This window comes from Garra rufa, chromosome 21, assembly GCF_049309525.1.
Source record: "Garra rufa chromosome 21, GarRuf1.0, whole genome shotgun sequence".
Classification (NCBI taxonomy): Eukaryota; Metazoa; Chordata; class Actinopteri; order Cypriniformes; family Cyprinidae; genus Garra; species Garra rufa.
Genome location: NC_133381.1, coordinates 8,001,036 through 8,024,842, shown reverse-complemented (window position 1 = coordinate 8,024,842; position 23,807 = coordinate 8,001,036). Strand labels below are relative to the sequence as shown.

At 38.1% G+C, this 23,807-nt stretch overlaps 2 protein-coding genes across 2 annotated transcripts; one reads left to right on the top strand and one right to left on the bottom strand.

Moving 5' to 3' along the window:
* Nucleotides 1-11,150: 11,150 nt before the first annotated feature.
* On the top strand, nucleotides 11,151-14,799 carry sstr1a (somatostatin receptor 1a). Its single transcript, XM_073827075.1, has one exon. The coding sequence runs from the start codon at nucleotides 11,434-11,436 to the stop codon at nucleotides 12,535-12,537; it is 1,104 nt and encodes a 367-aa protein (XP_073683176.1). The 5' UTR covers nucleotides 11,151-11,433; the 3' UTR covers nucleotides 12,538-14,799.
* Nucleotides 14,800-14,939: 140 nt separating this feature from the next.
* On the bottom strand, nucleotides 14,940-16,534 carry clec14a (C-type lectin domain containing 14A). The gene has a single exon (XM_073827074.1). It carries the CDS (start codon nucleotides 16,494-16,496, stop codon nucleotides 15,384-15,386), a length of 1,113 nt encoding a protein of 370 aa, XP_073683175.1. The 5' UTR covers nucleotides 16,497-16,534; the 3' UTR covers nucleotides 14,940-15,383.
* Between the last annotated feature and the right edge of the window lie 7,273 nt (nucleotides 16,535-23,807).

The window sequence follows — 23,807 nt, the reverse complement described above, 5'->3', positions numbered from 1 at the left end:
TCGGCGAAACTTGCCAACAAGCACATTATTAATAGGCCATTTGCAAAGATTAAAAAAAACCCTTATACTCACTTCTGCTGTGGGTGAAGCTGCATCACAATTGAAGCTGCATCATGATTGATTCGAACATAGATGCGTATATGAACATAGATGATTCACACAAACATAGATGCATATGTAGATCGGGATCGGCGCTTTCCTTTTAAAAACGAAAGTAACGTTGTCATCTGCCTCTTAAGTCGCTCAGATGTAAAGTAAATAGAGTAAATGACTACTGCTATCTTCATTATTACATACAACAACAGAACACCTCAGTTGCTCCTGAGTCGACACAATTAGCCTTTTTCACAAAAATCGGAAATTACGTCAGCGCAGGGTAAAGTCAGTTCCGCTACAGGTCTGCGCCTATTATATTAATGTGCTCTTGTCTCAAATAATGCCTTTTACCTTTTCTTTTTTGTCTGCTTTCCAAGTTGTTGTTATATAATCAACAAAGAAACAACATTTTACTTGTTTGTGATTTTATATGGGCACTCGGACCGCTGACTCGTCAATATAATATGCGCAACATTGCCAGCTATAGTTTCTGTTCTCAATCTCTGGTATATTTAAGCGTATTTTCTCAATTTACTCAGTCATTTCCCTCGAATCACTACATCATGGTAATTATGACAGCATTTATATCTAAATGCACATTTTCCCAAAAATAAATTAAACGGATGTCCGGATTATGCATAAACTCAATACAACAACGTAATCCAGATCCAAAAGGAATAAAGCCATTAATTGGAGTCATGTCTTGTTTAGTATTATATTATTTTATTATCCCTGGGCACATTTTGCAACGTACATTTACACCGTAAAATGAATAATGCAAAGGAGAGCAAGTAGAAAATACAATATTACTTTAATAATAATAATAACAATATTAATAATCGCGAAAAAAAATTACGTGAAGAGTCATAATGCACAGCCAGCACCAAATAGACAAAATGGCAAAACTCAAAACTGTGCTGTATTATAAGTGCTAACGTTCATAATTAAATAAACATAGTATTTGTGATGACCAAAAGCTGACACAAAGTTTTTGAAGAAATGTTTGCAATTTTTAGAGTAAAACACCGGTATATATCATAGTATCATAGTATCTAATTTGTAAAAATAGACTTTGATTCCCAAACTTACGCTTGTTAAGTATGGCCGCTGCTGTCACCGGAAAAACTTTTACCCTGCAAGCGCCAATCCCGAAGCCAGAAACACGGAAGTGTGAAAAATAGTATTTTGTATTTGAAATACTTCCCATCCATGTCTATAGTGTCCTGCACCCACTAGTAAATCAAAAATTATATCTGGTGTCTGAATAATTTTTGGTTTGACTGTATGTTTTTTACACCATCTATTATAATAATATACTAAAATAAAACAGTGTTTTATTTTTTATTTCTTTTTGAACACCAGAAAAATATCATTAGCAAATGAAAAATAATGTAGTAATGTTGTAATTTGTTTTATTCGAAAAACTAAATTAGTTTGTAGATTCAAGTAAGCTTGTAAATTCAAGTACAGCAAGACATCATCTTCTCACTGAAACGGCTTCATTGCAATAAAAATATTCCTCAGTTCACGAGTTCGCCCTTACATCTAATCTGCTTGAGCGAGTATTAAGCATATTTTGGCGTGCTGTCCTGGGGAAGGGTTCCGGGCCGGAATACAGGCCGGAACCAGAGAACTCCCCCTGCTAGTGTAGGATCGAAACAGATTAGAAGTGGGGAGTAGGGGTGGAGGAGGGATGCCAAGAAACTGTCGCTGGATGGAGGTAAGACGGCTGGTAATATATATAGAGGATGCGCTGATTGAATGATTGGTTAAACAGGTTGCACCTGTGCCGAATGGGTTGATTATCTGATCGTGCTCCTCCTGAACCTTGTTTAATCAAACATCATTTCACGAGTTCGCCCTTACATCTAATCTGCTTGAGCGAGTATTAAGCATATTTTGGCGTGCTGTCCTGGGGAAGGGTTCCGGGCCGGAATACAGGCCGGAACCAGAGAACTCCCCAAAGAAGCTTTTATGCATAGGACAGCTGCCACGAAGCAAGAAATTTAGGTAGCCCCCCCAAAATATGCGTAGAACTAAATTTATGTAAGGAAAAGGAGGAGAGTGCCAATTTTTTTTTTTTTTTTTTTTTTTTTTTTTTTTTTTATAAACGATTCGATGGTCGGATGTGGCCCCCTAGCTGCGACCGAAGGGAGCCGCGACTCTGCTGCACCGGGAGGGAAAGCCCACCCGTCGTCGAGTACGCAGCGTAACTCGAGCGACGGATAGGGGGCTCACACTGCGACCGAAGGGAGCCACGACTCTGCTGCACCGGAAGGAGGGGGCCTAGTCCGACCCTGAAATGGGCAAAATATGAGGCGATTGGTGGAGGGACCCTCACTGCTTCCGAAGGGAGCTTCGGCTCTGCTGCACCGGAAGGGAGGGTCTCCCTTGCGAGGTGCCTCGGATGGAGGGCTCCCACTGTGACCGAAGGGAGCCACGGCCCTGCTGCACCGGAAGAGGGAGCCCAGTCCGATGCTGAATGTGTAAAAATAAAGCGATTGATGGAGGGACCCCTTCTGCTTCCGAAGGGAGCTGCGGCTCTGCTGCACCGGAAGGAAGAGTCCCCCTTGCGAGGCGGGTTTTGTTTTATTTTTATTTATTTATTTATTTTTATTTTTTTTTTTTTTTATATGAATCAAGACGATTGGTGGAGGGACCCTCACTGCTTCCGAAGGGAGCTGCGGCTCTGCTGCACCGGAAGGGAGAGTCCCCCTTGCGAGGTGCGTCGGATGGAGGGCCCCCACGCTACCGAAGGGAGCCGCGACTCTGCTGCACCGGGAGGGAGAGTCCGACCGCTGCCGAGTACGCAGCGTAACTCGTGTGACAGACGGAAGGCCCCACACTGCGACCGAAGGGAGCCGCGGCCCTGCTGCACCGGGAGGGGGAGCCCATTCCGATGCTGAATGTGTAAAAATAAAGCGATTGATGGAGGGACCCCTTCTGCTTCCGAAGGGAGCTGCGGCTCTGCTGCACCGGAAGGAAGAGTCCCCCTTGCGAGGCGGGGGTTGGCGCGTCGGATGGAGGGCTCTTACTGCAACCGAAGGGGGCCGCGACTCTGCTGCACCGGGAGGGAGAGCCCGTCCGCTGTAGAGTACGCAGCGTAACGTGTGACAGACGGAGGGCTCACACTGCGACCGAAGGGAGCCGCGGCTCTGCTGCACCGGAAGAGCCCCGTCCGACGCTGGATAGGCAATAAAATCGGCGATTGATGAAGGGACTCTCACTGCTTCCGAAGGGAGCTGCGGCTCTGCTGCACCGGAAGGGAGAGTCCCCCTTGAGGGGAGCGTCGGATGGAGGGCTCCCGCTGCGACCGAAGGGAGCCGCGGCCCTGCTGCACCGGAAGAGAGAGAGCCCCGTCCGACGCTGGATAGGCAATAAAATAGGCGATTGATGAAGGGACTCTCACTGTTTTCGAAGGGAGCTGCGGCTCTGCTGCATCGGAAGGGAGAGTCCCCCTTGAGGGGAGCGTCGGATGGAGGGCTCACGCTGCGACCGAAGGGAGCCGCGGCTCTGCTGCACCGGAAGGGGGAGCCCAGTCCGATGCTGAATAGGCGATAAAGATAAGGCGATTGATGGAGGGACCCTCTTCCGAAGGGAGCTGCGGCTCTGCTGCACCGGAAGAGCGAGTCCCCCTTGCGAGGCATGTCGGATGGAGGGCTCCCACTGCAACCGAAGGGAGCCGCGACTCTGCTGCACCGGCAGGGAGAGCACATCCGCCGTCGAGTAGGCAGCGTAACCCGAATGACAGACGGAGGGCTCACGCCGTGACCGAAGGGAGCCGCGGCCCTGCTGCACCGGAAGGGGGAGCCCCGTCCGATGCTGGATAGGCAATAAAATAGGCGATTGATGGAGGGACTCTCACTTCTTCCGAAGGGAGCTGCGGCTCTGCTGCACCGGAAGGGAGAGACCCCCTTGCGAGGCGACGAGCGTCGGATGAGGGGTTCCCACTGCGACCGAAGGGAGCCACGACTCTGCTGCACCGGCAGGGAGAGCACATCCGCCGTCGAGTAGGCAGCGTAACCCGAATGACAGACGGAGGGCTCACGCCGTGACCGAAGGGAGCCGTGGCCCTGCTGCACCGGAAGGGGGAGCCCCGTCCGATGCTAAATAAGAAATTGAATTTGACGGCTGGTGGTGACAATGATTAAACTTAACATACAACGGGGTGGTTGGAGTCGACGACAAATTGAGGATACAGTGCAGATTTAGCTTGCGCGTCCCCAAATTGAAAGTAATAAAAGGGGTGTGATAAAGTTAAATTAGAGAAAGGAGGTTAAATGTCAATGTAGTAGCCTTTTGTAGTAAATCTGATGCCGTTGAATTTAGACGTTATTGTGGTTTCCGAAAATCTCCAAGCCAAAGAAATTGCTTGGAGGATAAAGTCGAGTGACGTGTCAAGGAGCGGTTTCAAGGGATGAGTTATGGGAATATGAGTTGCGAATAGTGAGGTACTGGGGTTGGCGATTGGCCCGCCTCCAGATCCAGTGCTCTGAATTTTTTGCAAGAATCTGGAACTTGATGATATTAGGCCCAGGGGGTGGTTCCAGAGCGACAGCATTCAGTGGAGTAAGTAGTGGGACTGCTGTGAATAATACCAAGGTTTAGATTGAAAAGAAGGATCAGAATGAAGATAGGGCGGTGCCATAACAGTTTGTGGAGGCAGCCTCACGCATGGATTAGCCCCTGGTTACTGATAGGGAAAAGGAGTAGCAGGAGGGTAAGAGTAAGAGGTCTTGAGCGGCCAGCGGAGGCAGCTTCACTCTAGCGTCTGCTGCAGGAGATAGAAGGAAAGGCATGGGAAATATAGGAGAAAAAGCCATGATAGCGTGCAGTGTGAGGAGTGGCCGAGTCTGGGGCGCGGCCTAGGCTTGCTGATGACCTGCTTCATCCTGATGCTTAAGAGCCAGAACTTGACCTGGAGAAAGACAACATTATTTTGAATGAAGTAGAAAGCTGTGAGGGAGAGGAGCATGGGCCGCAATTGTCAGGGAGGTAGCCTCATACTTAAATAGGGCTAGTGTCTGCTATGGGAGCTGGATGCCACTGAAAAGAAAGAGGTTATTAGTAACAGGAGGAAAAGTCTGAGATGTGTGGGCCTAGGTGGCAAACACAGACAGCCTCATGCCTCCTTCATTGGGAAGCGAGTACGGTTTGAGACATCTTGAAGAGCCTGTGTAGCCTGCACAGCAAGTGAAAGCGGCCTCGCACTAGCGTCTGCTATGGGAGCTGTAGGCCACTGAAAAGGAAAAGGGATTAGAAGTAACGGGAGGAAAACACTGAGATGTTAAGGCTTGTTGCAAGCGGAAGCAACTTCGCTTTTGTTTCGGCTGCTGTAGCTGTAGGTCACTGAAGCTTGAGATGTGCGGAAGAAAATGCTGGAGAGTCTGTGCAGCCTTTACAGCTTGCGGAGGCAGCCTTATGTTTGTTTTCGCTGTTTTAGCTTTGGGTCACGGGAAAGGGGAGTGGTTTGTGGTGCTATGATACATACCGATGTTTTACTTCTTCAAAGAGCAAACATTTCTTCTAAAACGTTGTCGGCTTTGGGTCATCATAGATACTGTGTCTATTAATTCTGAACATGGGTGCTTATAATCAAGTACATTATTTACCGTTCTGTCTATTTGTGCTGGCTGTGCGTTATGACTTTTTTTTTTTTTTTTTTTATTATTATTATTATTATTATTATTATTATTATTAAAATATTGTGTATAGTACGAGCTCTCCTTCGCATTATTAACGTGACAGTGTGAATGTACGTTGAATAATGCGCCCAGGAATAAACATGACAAAATCATAATACAATTTGTTAAGCTTATTTCTTAAATTTATGCATCGACAGGAGAAGTATAATTTATTCTTTGGAAAAATGTGCATTTGGATATAAATGCTGTAATAATTTAACGGAGTAAATTGAGAAAACACGCTCAAATTGACCAGAGTTTGAAAACAGAAACCAGCTGGCGCTATATTGAGCATATTATTTTGTCAGCGGTCAGCAGCCTGAATGAACATGTATATTACAAACTAGTAAAACGTGTCTTTGTTGATAACGACACTTTGATAAACAGAAAAGGTAAGAGGCATTATTTTAAACGAGGGCATACGACAGGTGCAGACCTGTAGCGGAACAAACTTTACCTTGAGATTGTGTGTGTGTGAAAAAAAGTCTAAATACCGGTAGGTTGCTATAGTTGAACTCAACAAAAATATTAATGGTTGCCTTATGATGCGCCTTAGTTGTTAGTTTGCCACTTCAAAATTGTTAATTTAAGAACACAGTTTATTTTCTATAATCCTTATCTTATTTATCTCGGAGTACAATGTGTAATTTAAAAACCCAGCTACAATACTGAAACATCACGCACAGAAAAGTTTAATAATTTCATTTGTGTTCTGGTTACGAAATGACATGAATAAATTATGCATCGCATTGTTTATCGGCTTTTAGCAACAACTGACTGCCTTTAGCGGCTTAACAAGTGGTGTAGTAATGCCTGGAGAAGTGGCCATACGCTTCGTTTATGAATTTCGTTTTTAACTTTCTATTTGAACGCATTACTGGATCCTTGGACTAAAATGTTTACAGGGGTTCGCTGGTTTAAGAAACGTTTGATCGTAAAAATCTTACTAGTTTTCTTTGTAAGGTGTTGTTTTTGTAGTGATTCAAATGACTAGGGAGCGGGCGTATTAGGCGCAATCATCAAATACATTTCATAGCAAGCCGGCGCCACGGTCCTGGCTGCATTATCACTGTCTTTAGCGAATATTTACATTTATTCACATATGACTGGATGTGGTAGACTGTCATGATTTTGGCTAATGCGGAACACTAACGTTACTGAATAATGCACATCAAAAGGGGTTTTAAATAGTGGGTATACGCCGTATACCGTCCACTAAACTTACCTAAAAATAATTAACAACACGGCCCGTCTCTCGCTAGCGACTGCTACGAGAGCTGGTGGTCTGACTACATGAAGCGCTGCGGCCGGAAAAGGCAGCGGTGAATAGTTGAACCAAAGCGGGAAGCGAGTCGGGTTTGCTGCGGTGAGAAGTAGGGCGCGACCCAGGCTGGTCTGAGGCTTGTCGCTGCGACGCTCGAAAGCCGGGTCTCGTGCGGTACTAGTGGTGTCGAGCGAGGCGAAGTCAATCTAAGGCCGACAGATTGCAACGGATGATCCAAAACCCCCGGTACAGGTTTAGTCTTTGACTGTAATATTTTGACCAACGCCAAACCGAATACCAAGAAACTGTCGCTGGATGGAGGTAAGACGGCTGGTAATATATATAGAGGATGCGCTGATTGAATGATTGGTTAAACAGGTTGCACCTGTGCCGAATGGGTTGATTATCTGATCGTGCTCCTCCTGAACCTTGTTTAATCAAACATCATTTAAATTAATGTTTTATGAAATTTTATTTTAAGTGAATAAGCCAGACATAACTCATTAAAACATGGTTTGTAGACTGTTAGATTTTTTTTAATGTTTCTTTTGCTCACCAAGGCTGCATTCATTACATACAAAGTATAGTAAAAAACATAATATTGTGAAATTGTATTACTGTTTAAAATAACTATTTTCTATTTCAGTTTATTTTAAAATGAAATTTGATTTGTGTGATGCAAAGCTGATTTTTTAGCATCATTACTCCAGTATTCAGTGTCACATTATCTAATATTATGATTTGCAAAATTGTGATAGATGTTTTAGGATTCTTTGGATATAAAGTGAAAAAACAGCACTTCTTTGAAATAAAATCTTTTGTAACATTATAAATGTTTTGGGGTAATTTTCGATCAATATAATGTGTCCTTATTAATAAAAGGTATTGATTTCTTTAAAAATTCTACTGACCTTAAAATTAGAGTGGACCTCATAGACTGCATAGTACCTGTTTTGCTTTTATTCTGTCAGCCAAGGAGGTCTAAAGTACCTGCAGTTTCTCATTCATCTCAATAGCAGATGGTTGGCTGATTCATGCAGCTCAGAAGCACACAACCTGGAGGCCATCTTTCCTTCATGGACAGGCAGTTTTGTTCACTGGTGAAACATCAACTATAATGTAACTAAATGTTGGCAATTTTTAAAATGTATGATCATCAATGGAGAGATGTTTTTTTTTTATGCCACAAGAGTTTGAGTGGAATCTGTACATTTAGCAATTATATATCAGAATAGCAGAAGTTTAATACTTGGGGTTTAGAACAGACTATTTATTCATTAAAGGAAATTATTTTTAGAATTACCATCTGTTTTACTTGCGAAACAATTAATTTACTGACTAAAATGAAATCATATGTCTTACTAATTAATGTCTTTTAATAAGCAGACCCCGGACAGCTGTATCTACCTGATGTCTAAAATCATATTCGCCCTGAAGAGGTCGGGTCACTTCATATGACACCAGGCGAAGACTCTGGTCTTAACTAGATGGAAAGAGAGAAACACCTGCTGAATGATCTGGCTCTTCTCCAGTTCAGAGAAAGAGAGAGAGAATTTTAGAGAGAAGAGTGTGAAGACGGCCATCTGTTCCTCACATGTTGTGCTCTGACTGGGCTCATTACATTTCAAGGACAACACGAGTCTCCATCTGTGAGAAAAAAAGAGGTATCACTCAAATTCTGACAAAAGAGTTTCAGGTTTTTGCTCTTCTTATATCAAGGTGTGAGCAATTGGAGATGGAGTGTCTTGGCTTGAAGTGAAGAGGATAAAATTATTTCAGATGTGAAATGGTTATTTAGGTCTGACACGTCTTACCAGCTGTCTTGTTAAATGCATAAAATATTGTGGGAATGTTACAACATACTGAAATTGTTCAAACTTTAATTATTATTATTTTTTTTTTTTTATTTATTTTTTTAGCAAAAATCGACTTAATTTTTCTTCCACTTTCAAGCAACATCCACTAAACTCATCACCTGAAGTCTGCTCTGACATAATGTGCTATGTTTTCTAACAAATCGGATGGATGACATATTGTTTGTGTTGTCACTTTAAATGAAAAGCATCTGCTAAATTAATACATGTAAATGATTTTCCACAGCTGTTGATAAAAACAAAAATCCCACTAACTATACCTTTGATAAACAGACTATAATTTAAAAGTGAAAACTTGACATTTTAAAGTGACTGTCTTTAGCCTATTGCTTTCTGGCAGATCAGACTGAACAAGATGCAACAGGCTCAATATACACTACCAGTCAAAAGTTTTTGAACAGTAAGAGTTGCATTTCTTTGATCAAAAATACAGAAAAATAATATTAATTATATAAATTATTATAAAAAAATAATATTGTAAAATATTTGTACTATTTAAAATAACTGCTTTCTCTTTGAATATAATTTTAAAATGTAATTTATTTCTGTGATCAAAGCTACTTTTTCAGCATCATTACTCCAGTCTTCAGTGTCACATGATTTTTCATAAATTATTCTAATATGCTTATTTGCTGTTCAAGAAACATTTTTATTATTATTATTAGTATTTAAAACAAGGCAGTATATAACAAAGGAATTATAATTAGCAATATATAAAAAAAGTAATTATAGAAATAAATACTTTTATGTAGCAAGAATGCTTGATCAAAAGTGATGATAAAGACATTTATAATGTTACAAAAGAATTCTATTTCAGATAAATACTGTTATTCTGAACTTTCTATTCATCAAAGAAACCTAAAAAAAATTCTACTCCGCTGCTTCAACATAATAAATGTTTTTGAGCAGCAAATCAGAATATTAGAATGATTTCTGAAGGATCATGTGACTGGAGTAATGATGCTAAAAAGTCAGCTTTGAAATCACAGGAATAAATTACATTTTAAAATATATTTAAAGAGAAAGCAGTTATTTAAAATGGTAAAAAAATGTTTTATTTACTTTGGATCAAATAAATGCAGGCTTGGTGAGAAGAAGAGACATCTTTAAAAAACATTAAAATCTTACTGTTCAAAAACTTTTGACTGGTAGTGTGTGTGTGTGTGTGTGTGTGTGTGTGTGTGTGTTTACACACAAAACTATTATTTTTTATTTATTTATCTATCTATTTGTTTATTGTATTCATTTGTATTTATTTATTTAGTTCTCTGTACTTCAAAACCCTATAAGTGAAGTGACTGAGAGTTTAACCTAAACATTTTGGATATTGATTTCTGAAACATGTACTCATATTAAGTGAATTATATTAAGTGAGTTAATAGTGAAAATTAAGCCATTTTAACCAGATATACCGCATTTGGTTAGTTCATTGTTGTTGTATTGTATAAAAATGTTCATCTACATACATGCAACGATGCATCTAAATGGATCAGAAACCTGGTATTTTACCTGAACTCTATAGTACCTCAAACAGCATTCATTTTAGCTGAAGCCGGATTCTTTTCTTTAGCTTTGCATCCATCACTAGGTGGTGCCAGAAATAAACACAGATAAGCTTCCTCCTCACACTCACGACTGTTTTGTTGTTATTATAAGGCATTGTGCAGCATATGAAAACTATGAAAAGACTATGGCAACAGTCACATAAGATGCCCATATCAGGGTTCAAGATTCAAAATACTGAGCTTTTCATTTGCCCTGTAAAACCTCCTCCTTTGTCATAAAATGAACAACATGTTTTATTCAATTTTAGAGGGAAAGGGCATGAAGAAAACCTATGAATTTTAAACTCAACTGAGTGTGGGAACTAAGCCTACCTGTTTTATTCTAAACAGAGGAGATAGGTTGGGTTTCTAATGAATATAATCATAAGCACTTTTAATGAAACACAATTATTTCTAGGATTCTCCGAACAGTCCTCTGACAGCGTTAAGGATATGACCTGACCATAATGAAATCTCCTCCAGAGACCCAAAGGTCAGTTTCATTTTCTCTTTTTTTTCCACATTAATCTAAAGTAAAAAGAGTACCAAAATCTAAAAAACAAAGGTTACTAATACAGATACAGCTTTCTAAATACAATCAAGAGTGTTGTTTTAAGTTGACTTTGGCAAAAAGAAAGACCAAACATTGTTTGCATTGCTTTATTTGATATTGAAAATGTCTGTTTTTGTTATTTTGAGTTTATTGACACCGAAAGAAGGTCTAGGTGTCGTCAAGAAACTATTTTTGCCTCTCAGACGCGCTCACAAACCCATTAGGAGCCGATGGCGTCATGTTGCACGTGTGACGTCTGTGAATGTGATGCATGTGGATGTGGAGTAACTGTCCGTGGTGCTGAAACCGCCGCAGCGTCGGGATGCGCGTTCCGGAGTCTGGCAGCATCAATGCGCGCATCTTCTGAGCGCGTATTTATACACTTTAAAGCCTCGGAAAGCCTCGAAACAGTGTCGGAATGCTGCCCAACGACACCTTCAAGAACCTGGAGGACGGTTTGTATCTGTTAAACTCCTCCAACAACGAGACGCATAACGGGGATTCTCATGGCAGCAGCGCGATCTTCATCTCCTTCATCTATTCCGTAGTGTGTCTGGTGGGACTCTGTGGGAACTCGATGGTGATTTATGTGATCTTCAGGTATGCGAAGATGAAAACTGCGACGAATATCTACATTTTGAACTTGGCGATCGCGGATGAGTTACTCATGTTGAGTGTGCCTTTCTTGGTCACCTCTTCTTTACTTCACCACTGGCCGTTTGGGTCTCTCCTGTGTCGGCTGGTTTTAAGTGTTGATGCCATTAACATGTTCACCAGCATCTATTGTCTGACTGTGTTGAGTATCGATCGCTACATCTCCGTGGTGCATCCCATCAAAGCAGCCCGGTACCGGAGACCCACCATCGCCAAAATGGTCAACTTAGGGGTCTGGATGTTCTCCATCCTGGTTATTCTACCCATCATCATCTTCTCCACCACTGCACCCAACTCTGACGGATCGGTGGCGTGCAACATGCAGATGCCAGAGCCCGAGCGTCAGTGGATGGCTGTGTTTGTGATCTACGCCTTTCTGATGGGCTTTCTGTTCCCTGTCTTTGCCATATGCATGTGTTATATCCTCATCATAGTGAAGATGCGGGTGGTCGCGCTGAAAGCGGGCTGGCAGCAGCGCAAAAAGTCTGAGAGGAAGATCACGCTGATGGTGATGATGGTGGTGACGGTGTTCGTTATCTGCTGGATGCCTTTTCACATCGTGCAGCTGGTTAGCGTGTTCGTCCAGCAGCACAATGCCACCCTCAGTCAGCTGGCTGTGATTTTGGGATATGCCAACAGCTGTGCCAATCCTATCCTGTACGGATTCCTGTCAGACAACTTCAGACGCTCCTTCCAGAGGATTTTATGCCTCCGGTGGTGGGAAAACGCCACGGAGGAGCCCATAGATTACTATGCCACGGCTCTGAAGAGTCGAGGATATAGTGTGGATGACTTTCAGCCGGACAATCTGGAGTCGGGCAGCACGTACAGGAATGGCACCTGCACATCCAGAACTACAACGCTGTAGGACTCGCTATTACAGCATAAGGACTTGTTTTGTTATCTGTTGTCATTGCAGTATGTGTTTTTCTTGAAATGTATTGGTAAGACTTCATAATAACTTTCCTTAATGTGCTAATTTTTGCCTGTACGCGGATTATATAATGCTTTGAAAGGCGTATTAATGAAAGTTATTATAAAGTGTGTCGATATGGAAAAAAACGTGTGACGTTCGGATAAAAAAAAAGAAAAGAAATATCCACAGCCAAATATTTAGTTGTTCATTTTGAAGTGGAATAAAACCTGGGGAAATATTTCACTCTCAGTGTATTATGTGATACTCCGAAGAGAACTTGCAGGAAACAAAATTGTGTTGCAGTTTAGGTTCTGTGTACAGAAATGAAATCAGAACCGCTTTGCCTTGTCATGACAGTCGGCCAATTAAGTACGCAAATGTATGCAGGAAAAATGACCAATCGCAATGCAGTATGCAAATATGATGTCACCGCAGTCGGTAAAGCACGATTCAGTTACCGAACAGTTTTGTTTTTAAATTTGTGACCATGCACCCCGAAACCACTCTTAAGTAGCAATAGCCAACATTGTATGGGTCAAAATGATAAAAATAGTACTTTTCTTTTATGCCAAAATCAGGATATTAAGGAAAGATCATGTTCCATTAAGGTATTTTGTAAATTTCTTACCGTAAATAACAAAACTTTTTTGATTATTAATATGCATTGCTAAGAACTTAATATGGACAAGTTTAAAATTTTCTTTTTGCACCCTTTTCCAAATTTTTAAATAGTATCTCAGACAAATATTGACCTAAAATCATACATCAATGGAAAGCTTATTTATTCAGCTTTCAGATGATGCACACATCTCAATAAAAAAAAATTACCCTTAAAACTGGTTTTGTGGTCCAGGGTCACATACATAACGGTAAAAAAGAGTTATGTTGCCAAAAATCAAACAAACAAGCAAAAAATTTGAAAATGTTTGAGTTTTCACTTTTTTATATAGCACATGTTGAATTAATTCAATTAAAAGCATTGTAATAAATCTAAAAGACAGTTCTGAAAGTTGATTGTAAACCTAATCCTAATAGTGAAGGTGAGATATCAAATCTGACCTGAAGCCTGTAAGAAGTTTCCAATGACTGCTGGATATCTACGTTTATGCTGCTACAGGGAATATGTCTAATTAAGGCTGATTTATGGCTATCCTTGTAATCCATTTTGCCTGCAATGAGTTTATTCATTCATTCATATTTATAATTTATGTATTGTGTACTTCGTAATTGTGAAGTATTAGCAAGAAACCTCAAAGACTATGATCCCATTTTAGACAAAAGGGGAAATATAACCACCTTATTCTTCAACGCATTCATTAGCCACTATCTAACTTATTTTTCAATGCGGAAGTAAGCCGTTTTCTGTGAATGTGCGGGGCTTCCGGTTTATTAGCCACTGTAAATAGCGAGAAGAATAACAACGTGCAGTAAACGGTAAAGCTGTTTGCACTACAAACCACTGTGTTCATAATTAATCCAATACATTAAAATAATATGGTAAGACACACCAGTTTGCAATATCAAAAATTGCTGTTTTGTACAGCTAAAAATAGCTGGAAGTGGATTAGACTGGAAGCCTTGCACATTATATTTACACATGGCCATGTCCAGTCTTACGGGAAAAGTAACCAACCAGCGTGTTCATAATCAATATAATACATTAAAATATGGTAAGACCCTGGTGAAAAAAACAGCTAAAACCAGCCTAGGCTGGTTGGCTGGTTTTAGCTGGTCAACCAGCCTGTTTTTAGCTGGTCATAGCTGGGCAGAAGGCTGGTTTTAGAAGGATTTTGGGCACTTTTCCACCAGCTAAAACCAGACTGGGAGACCAGCTAAAACCAGCTACTTCCAGCTTAAACCAGCAGCCAACCAGCCTAGGCTGGGTTTAGCTGGGTTTTTTTTTTAGCAGGTGACACGTCAATTTGCAATATCAAGCAGCAAAATGAGCTGGACACAAAGCCAGATCCATACAATTTTAAAACTTAAAATTTAAAGACTATTTTATTATGATTATTAAACAATATATTTTAAATAATTAAAAAAAATGCGTGATGCTGCAACCACATTGTTAGTTATCAGTATAAGTTCAAGTCGACTGCCATATCGGTCAGAATCATGTAAACAAAATACTGAGGGTGTCTACTCTGTAAAGCTGCTGTAAGTGATTTCAGAGCCTCTAGCGGCACCAAACGGAAGTGCACATTAATAACCCGACTAATCTAAAACTGAATCCACGCGTGAGTAGTCAGATTCTTCTTTTTGCTGTTTACAAGCAGTGCCAGAAACGAGTATGATTTCTCAGGACACATATTTCAGCGATATCTGTTAGGTAATAAAGACATTTAAGTGAGGTATTAGCGTAGCTACAGCAGCTTAAACATCCGTCTTTATTTATATAACACTTAAGTCAAAAAGACACGTATAAAACTTTCATGTTGCGAAACAACAGAAATATATAATTAGACAACACAATATCTACAGTTCTTACATCTCCACATGGGTGCATTTAAATATCAGCTATGAAAGAGTAAACAAAGACAGAGTACGCTTCTCATAAATCTAATTACCGTCGACGTGACCTAGATAGGATTTCCAAATCCACATCGGCATAAAGACCCTGATTTCAACTGTGAGACAGAATGGCAAACGAAACTCAAAGGCAGTGATTACACAGCACTCCTGTGACTCCAGACCTCACACCCAAATGTTCTGAGAGTGGAATATCTTGCAGTAAGCACCCTCTGTAGTCTGCATGTGTCATGTTGAATTATCCTTTACATTTGCACAGTCTCTCCCACTTAGGTTTCCTCTTTTTCATTCACCTTCTCCATGGAGCTGGATCCATTCAGAGCCACAGCCTCTGCCTTCCTCCGGGCCAGTTTTATGGATCTCCTCCTGAGGCAGCCCTTCACGATGGCCGCCACGATCACCAGCAGCACTATGAAAATCAGCAGAGCTATAATCGCAGGTACTACGATATTTGAAATGTCTCCAGCACTCTCGTCAATATGCAAAACTGTTTCATTTGTTCTGACATCATCAGGTGGAGACGTTGGTTGAGTTTGCACAGAATTGCCCCTGTTTTTCAGAGTGGTGGTGGGTGGCTGTGGTGGTTCATTAATGTCATTGCCATTGTATGAATGTAGACATTTGTAGGAGCCTTCTGTGTTCTGGCATTCATGCTCGCATGGTTTGGATTCTTTGCATTCGTCTACATCCGCACAGTTTCCGGACGCATCCCTCCTGTAGCCTTTGTTGCACTCCAGGCAGAGTTGCGATATATCCACATTTTCGTTTCCCGCCACAGTCCAAACTAGATCTTTGGAGCATGTCAGATTGAACCTGGCACCAGACCGGCAAACAATCTCACGTGTATACGGATCATTTTTTGGCTCTATCATGTCATGTGAGCTGAGTATTTCTGGACGAGGACATTCCAACTGGATGTTTCGTTTGCAGATAAAAGCATGTTCATTTCTGCAGGTTGTATCCATAAACCCATTGCTTTTTGCACCAGAGTGACTGTACTCCACTGAAAGCAGCCCACAGCGAAGAATTGCACAAGTTACTGGAGGTTCAACTTTCCAGGTTTTAAAATCAGATTGAGTGCTGTTGTCCACTGTCCAGTGGAATCCCTTAAGAGTTAAATGCTGTTCAACACAGATGCCTTTGTCCTTCTTTAGTCCAATCCAAAATGACGTGTCAGTTTTGCTATTCTCATCCCAGATTGTTTTTAGAATCTTTGCCATTTCCTTCTCATTTGGAATGTTGGTTAGGAAACTTCCAGGTTTGCAATAATTCTGAGCTTTTTCGAATGAAAGTTTGTTTAGATGAACAGTGTAGGACGATTCAGGCACACAGCGTGCGATGTTGAGGAAGCTCACAAGATAAAATCCCATCCAAAGCTCCATGTCTGCCCTCTGACTGGAACTAAATGAAACTGTCTGCTTTTTTCTCTGGCTTTCTTAGCTGCCCCTGTGAGGTCCTCCCAAGACAACAAGCACAGGAAGTCTGTTCAGCCTTGATACAGCCATTCACTTCCTCTTGGGTGTTGGTGCTGCCGAAGCAAAACAATCGCAACTATGAACAAAATCGGTTGGTGGTGTAACAAAAGCTCGCGTAATACACAAACTCCCGCAGTAGAGTGATAGATGAGCTCAAACCGAAGGGAAAAGCCTATGTTCCTTGGCACAGGATTTGTTAAATCCAATCATGGGTCCACACCCATTACCTCCTTGAGGGTTTTATGTTTTAAGACATTGGAAAATCCTAATATTCTCATACACATATGTATAATATTAGACAAGGACTTTCCCCATTTATTTTACTTGTTCATTGTCTCCGTAACAGGATTCTTTGACAAAACAAACCCCTGGAAAAAATTCCCGGAAGCATCGCTCATTGCATTTGGGAATGCGCTGTACAGTAGTTCTATACCTCTGTTTACATGTCGCACTCAACGCTGTCAGGTTCCAATGCGTGTTGATTGACCTCAGCGTGTGTTTTCAAGGGCTCACATGGGACTAATGCGGTGTTGAATGTCCCATGACTAACACTGTATTATTCTGTCCTTCTAACAGGCCGTTTCATGAGTGACCAGCAGATGCTTCCTGGAGGAAATGTCAATGAATGGCCAGAAGTGAGGTTACGGGAGCACTTGATTTTATGTTCTACAATCTAGAGGGTCGGGGGGTGGATCAGGACAGGAAATGGAGTTATGGGTAACAGGAAAAGGAGTTACCACAATGCCAAGAAAGAACAAAGAACAAAAAGTTGAAATGAAGGTGGTACAGGTGTTTTGGGAGAGCTTTGTTGTTTTGTAAAGCTACAATTTACAATCAAACCAGCCTATAGAGGAGAGGTATTGAACATTATTAATTATTACTAAACATTTTTACTAGTCATTCCACCCATAAAAACACACTAGCAACTCCCTAACAATATAGTAATGTCCTTAAATGCACAAAGAACACCTCAGCAACATTTCTTAGATAGACCTTTTGAATCCTATGAATTTTATATATGCATGTATTACTTTTTTATATGATCATGTTAATATTTATAAATGTATACATGTTATATAACTTTATTATTTACTTTTTTATTAACATTACATTATATAATATAATGTAAATAAAAAGTAAATAAAGTGATAATAACAATAAAAATGTAATATGTTGTTTCTTATTGCTTTTTTATTATGTTTATGCTAATTTGTTATCATTAAATATTATAACATAATAATTCTATATACATTTCAAAAATGGTATTTATATATTACCTATTTATTTATGTTTGTTGCTAATTTGCAACAAATATTTGAATTAATATATCAATAAAATTAACATTATCTATATAATAAGTAAATAAAAAGTTAATATTATAAATTATATTTATTATACACTACCAGACCTTAAGATTTTTTTATGTTTTTTAAAGAAGTCTCTTCTGCTCCCCAAGCCTGCGTTTATTTGATCCAAAATGCAGAAAAAGCATTAATATTGTTATGAAATATTTTTACTATTTAAAATAACTGCTTTCTATTTGAATATATTTTAAAGTGTAATTTATTCCTGTGATTAAATCTACATTTTCAGCATCATTACTCCAGTCTTCAGCGCCTTCATAAATCATTCTAATATGCTGATTTGTTGAAACAATTTTATTACTATTATCAACATTTAAAGTAATTTAGTTGAGTAAATTTTTTCAGGATTCTGTGATGAATAGAAAGATCCAAAGATCAACATTTATCTGAAAATAAAAAGCTTTTGGGAAATAAATTACGTATATAAATTAATACTTTTATTTAGCAAGCATGCTTTAATTTGATCTAAGGTGATGATATGGACATTAATAATGTTACAAAAAAATTCTATTTTGAACTTTCTATTCATCAAAGAAACTCTACTCAGCTGTTTTCAACATAATAATAAATGTTTTTTGAGCAGCAAATCAGAATATTAGAATGATTTCTGAAGGATCGTGTGACTGGAGTAATGATGCTAAAAATTCAGCTTTGAAATCACAGGAATAAATTATATTTTAAAACATATTCAAATAGAAAACAGTTATTTTACATAATAAAACATTTAAAAAATTTACTGTTTTTGCTGTACTTGGGATCAAATGAATGCAGGCTTACTGAGCAGAAGAGACTTAAAAAACATAAAAAATCTTACTGTTCAAAAACTTTTGACTGGTAGTGTACATACACACACCTTTTTAAATCTTAGTCTCAGTTTAACGGTGTTCTCACAGAAGTGTGTTACACAATACAACACTGTTTATTTAGTAGGTGGTATGTGTGTATTTATAAAAATTTGACATGCTCTAGTACTGAATTCCTCCTACAGCACATCTTGAAGGAAGACAGCTAGTGAGTCATGATTTAATTAAAAGTGGGTTTGAACACTACAGCCCATGGTAGTATCAATTGCCAGGAAATGTTAAACTGCTAACTTAAAGTTGCTTTAACTTCATCAGCTCCAGACGGCTTACATCATAACAACCCTGCTGACATAAACAGCATATAATTGCATTTGCTGGTTAGTGCTGGTCTAGATGGTGGATCAGCACTGGCATGCTGTGCAACAGCTGCTGAGGCTAGTCGACATGCTGTTTAAGTAGCAGGCACCAAAAACACAACATATGCTGGTCTTTTGAGCAGGAAACAGTCCTACATCAGCTAATACAAGCACCTGGGTGGATTGACTTGACAGGTGTGTTGTTTCACCTTGTGAGCATGAATTATGCCGATATTCTGTAATATTTTGAAAGATTTTAGTGTGACATGTTGTAGGATGGACCAAAAAAAATGGTTTAGACACTGCACATTTTAAACACAGCCTGTCTACCACCATGTATATAATGTCAAGCTAAAAACCACAAAAGTCCATTTGTTCTTTGTGCTGTCTAGGAAAAGCGTTGAGATATTTAAGTCATCTTATTGTCATTTTTCTCTCCTACAGATCTTGGTGTCCTGTTGTGGAACTTAAATTCTGTTTTGGGAATAACAGGTTTTCCCCAGTCTAAGTAGGAAAAACATTATTAACAAGTTTCTTTCTTTCTTTCTTATTAAACTTTTTCTCACTAAATTTCCTGATAATTTACTTACCCCCATTTCATCCGAGATGTTCATGTCTTTCTTTCTTCAGTCGAGGAGAAATCAAAGTTTTGAGGAAAACATTCCAGGATTTTTCTCTGTATGGTGGACTTCAATGGGAACCAACAGGTTGAAGGTCCAAATTGCAGTTGCAATGCAGCTTCAAAGGGCTCTACACGATCCCAGCCAAGGAATAAGGTCTTATCTGGCAAAATGATCTAAAATAAAATAAAAATGTATATACTTTTTAACCACAAATGCTCATTTTGCACTAGTTCGACTTCACCAATTACATAGTCACATTGAAAAGGTCACGCGTGATGTAGATGGAAGTATTGACCCAGAGTTTACAAAGCGAATGTGCAAAGAAAGCAGTGTTAATTTCGTTGACAAATAATTTCCGTCATAACTTGTGTCAACAGAATGACAAAAACCTATTGACATTTTTGTCAATGTTAGGGAGGAACGATTTTGGGAAGAGATTCATTCAGAGCAAATCTGCTGTGTGGTTAGGAGGTTAGATGTGTAGGAGATCTGAAATGTATCATATCCTATGGATCTATCCACAAAATATAAAATGTTCAAAAATGTAAATATCTGGGAGCAGCCATATGGCTAAATATGATTACACAAAAGAAAACTCAATTCGGTCTGATTTTATGAGCGTACACACTGTCTCTCACACAGCGCACAAGCACTCTTTTGTGTCGCATGAAAGTAGAAATACACACAAAATGATGTCCAGTTGTCTATTTTGCCAAATGTTCATCTGTTTTGTGTCAGCTGTGCCACGTGGATACATTTTTTATGTATATTTACGCTTTGATTTGGACGAAAACAATGTATCCGTGTCGTGTGGCCAACACAGAACAACGTATACGCTGTTTGCATTCAGTGGATACTCTCCAAAATGGCGCTACACTCTTAAAAATAAAAGTGCTTTAAAAGATTCTTCACAGCCATGCCAAAGAAGAACCATTTTTGGTTCCACAAAGAACCATTCAGTTCAAGGTTCTTTAAAGAACAATGTCTTTCTTAGCTTTTTATAATCTGAAGAACCTTTTGTGAAACAGAAAGGCTCCTCAGAAGTTAAAGGTTCTTTATGGAACCATTTAGACAAAATAAGGTTCTTCTATGGCATTGTGAAGCACCTTTATTTTTTAAGAGTGTATTATGTTTTTTATGTTTGCTTTTCTATAGCATGTAAATCAAAAAATAGCATGAGATTGTAGCTTCATGAGCATAATTCTGAATCATTCTTGATTTCAAAGACTCTTTAAGAGTCACCATGTTTATTGTCTCAGTATCAGCTCTGTGTGAAAATTAGATCAGTGTTCTCACAGAAAATCTGTTACACAATACAGCACTGTTCAGAAGTAGGAGGGAAAAGAGCCAGTTTAGTCACTGCGCATTTACACAAGCTGTCTACTAGCATGTGTACAGTGTGAGGCCAAGACTGTAGAGCAAAGCCAGAAACACTTTGCAAGTACTTACATGCAAGCACCTAACCAATGCATGCTTTTTTTTAATAGAATATGTTATTTCATTTTTAGGGCGGTAACAAAAGATGACAGTTTGCATTGTGCATGATTAACTTTGACACATTTCTAAATGGACATGACAATTGAAATCTAACACATTACTGCCTGTGTGCACTAAAATATGAGGCACTAATGTGAGACAGTTTCATTCCAGCAATTCTCTTTCATTTGAGCAATTAAACAATCGCGGCACTCCTAATGTACTGACTAATAACTTTTCTTTAAAATTCATTTAACCACTTTGCCTTTGCATGTCAAAAGCTTTTACAAGCAGCTTTATAAGTTAGATGGGGGCATCTGAGGAAGCCAGTACAGCGTGGCACTAATCACTGGGCAATTTAGAGCTGTCACTCAAACATGTTTCTTTCATGATTCAATAACAGCCACTTAAAATTCACAAAATGACTGAACTACATTAAACATCCCCACAGGATTAATATTCCCACTGGATAAACACAGCTTGTTAGCAGCCTTAAAACAAGTAGACAGATGCAGACCAAGATTAAGATGTACCTTCTAAAACTAAGCTTCAATAGCAAGCCGTCTAATGTTGTGTATCACAAAACACCTTGATCCTTCGCTAGCGAAACACTTGATATATGTTGATGAGTCAAAGCAAATCCTTGTGGTCTCATTATACTGTACGTCCACTGAAAGCTTCTCCCAGGTTTGATGTTTGATCAGTTGAGCGGCCTTGCATTTCACTGTTTTCTACTTAGACTGGAGAACAACCTGACATTCCCAAGACAGAATTCATGTTCTGAGCTCCACAACAAGATACAGGTGTCTGTAGGTAAGAAAAATCACAAATGAGATGTTTCTCTGATATTACATAAAATCTTACTATAAAAAAGTCTTCTATAGAGATTTGTAATGTCTTAAGCTGTTCTCAGATTTGTGTAGATACAGAGTCTCAATCTCAAAATCTTAATATGAACTCAGAAATGCCTTATTCAGTTCTCTGAAGACCATCTCGGCTACAGTGTCTACTTGCTATTTTTTTTATTTAATTTTCCCCAATCTAAGTAGAAAACATTATATTCTGCTCTATGTTTTTCTATACAATTCTTATTTATATGTATTTGTTTATTTGTTTAAGTTTATTTAACACCATCTATTGTTTATTTTAATTATTCATGTTTGGTCATATTTCATTATTTATTTATTTTTTCTATTATTTTTTTATTCTATATGTGTTTATTTATGAGACATTAATTTTACATTTATTTTGTACCTTTTATTTATTTACTTATTTGTTTATTCAACATACAGATTTATGTTATTTTGTGTAATATAAATTCAATTTTGAAATTTTAATCAAATTTTATTTCATCCCATTATTTATTTATTTATATTAGATTTAATTTTTATTTGTGTACCTTTTATTTATTTTATATTATTTTATTTTTTATTTTAAGACATCATTTGTTTATTTTAATGTTCATATTTGCTTATATTCTTTATTATTTATTCTTATTCTTTATTTATTTTTCTATTCAGTTATTTATTTATTTATTTATTTGACATTTTACATTTACTTTATTTACTTATTTGTTTAGTTATTCTACATTCAGATTTATGTTCATTTATTTTTGTGTAATATAAATTTAATTTTGAAATTTTAATTACATTTTATTTCATCCCATTTTATTTATTTAACAGTAAGTTTAGATTTATTATGCCCCATTTATTTATTTATTTATTTATTTTACATTTATATATATATATATATATATATATATATATATATACATTCCCATTTTATTTATTTTTTATTTATTTGACAATTAATTTTACATTTATTTTGTCCCTTTGTTTATTTATTTATTTGCTTATTTGTTAATTCAACGTTCAGATTTATGTATTCATTTATTTTTGCATAATATAAATTCAGTTTTGAAATTTTATTTTATTTCATTTTATTTATTTAGTTGACATTAATTTTACATTTATATGCCCTATCTGTTTATGTATTTATACAACATTCAAATTTATGTATTCATTTAAATTTGTGTAATATAAATTCTATTTAAAAATTTTAATTACATTTTATTTCATCCCATTTTACTTATTTGACAATAACTTTAGATTTATTATGCTTCATCTATTTATTTACGTATTTATTTATTTATTTTCCATTCAGATTTCTGTATTAATTTATTTTTAAGTAATATAAATTCAATTTTGAATTTAAAATTTTATTTCATCCCAGTTGTTTATATATATATATATATATATATATATATATATATATATATATATATACACACAAATATAAATAAACATATAAACGTTTATATATAAACGTTTTATTTTTTTATTTTTATTTTTTTATATAAGCCTTTGATCAAAATATATCATGAGGCTGTTGCTCCATAGTCTTATTCAGTCTTAAAGCAGCAATATACCTGACTTACTAAAACACTTATGTAACACTAGATCGGGGAAAACATTCACTATTAGGTTTTCCCCTCAATAAACTCCTAATTTGCTGCTTATTGATATTAAGTAAGGTAGCTGTCATGTTTCTGGTGTTGGATGGAGTTAATAGATCTATATGGCCATTCAGAATATAG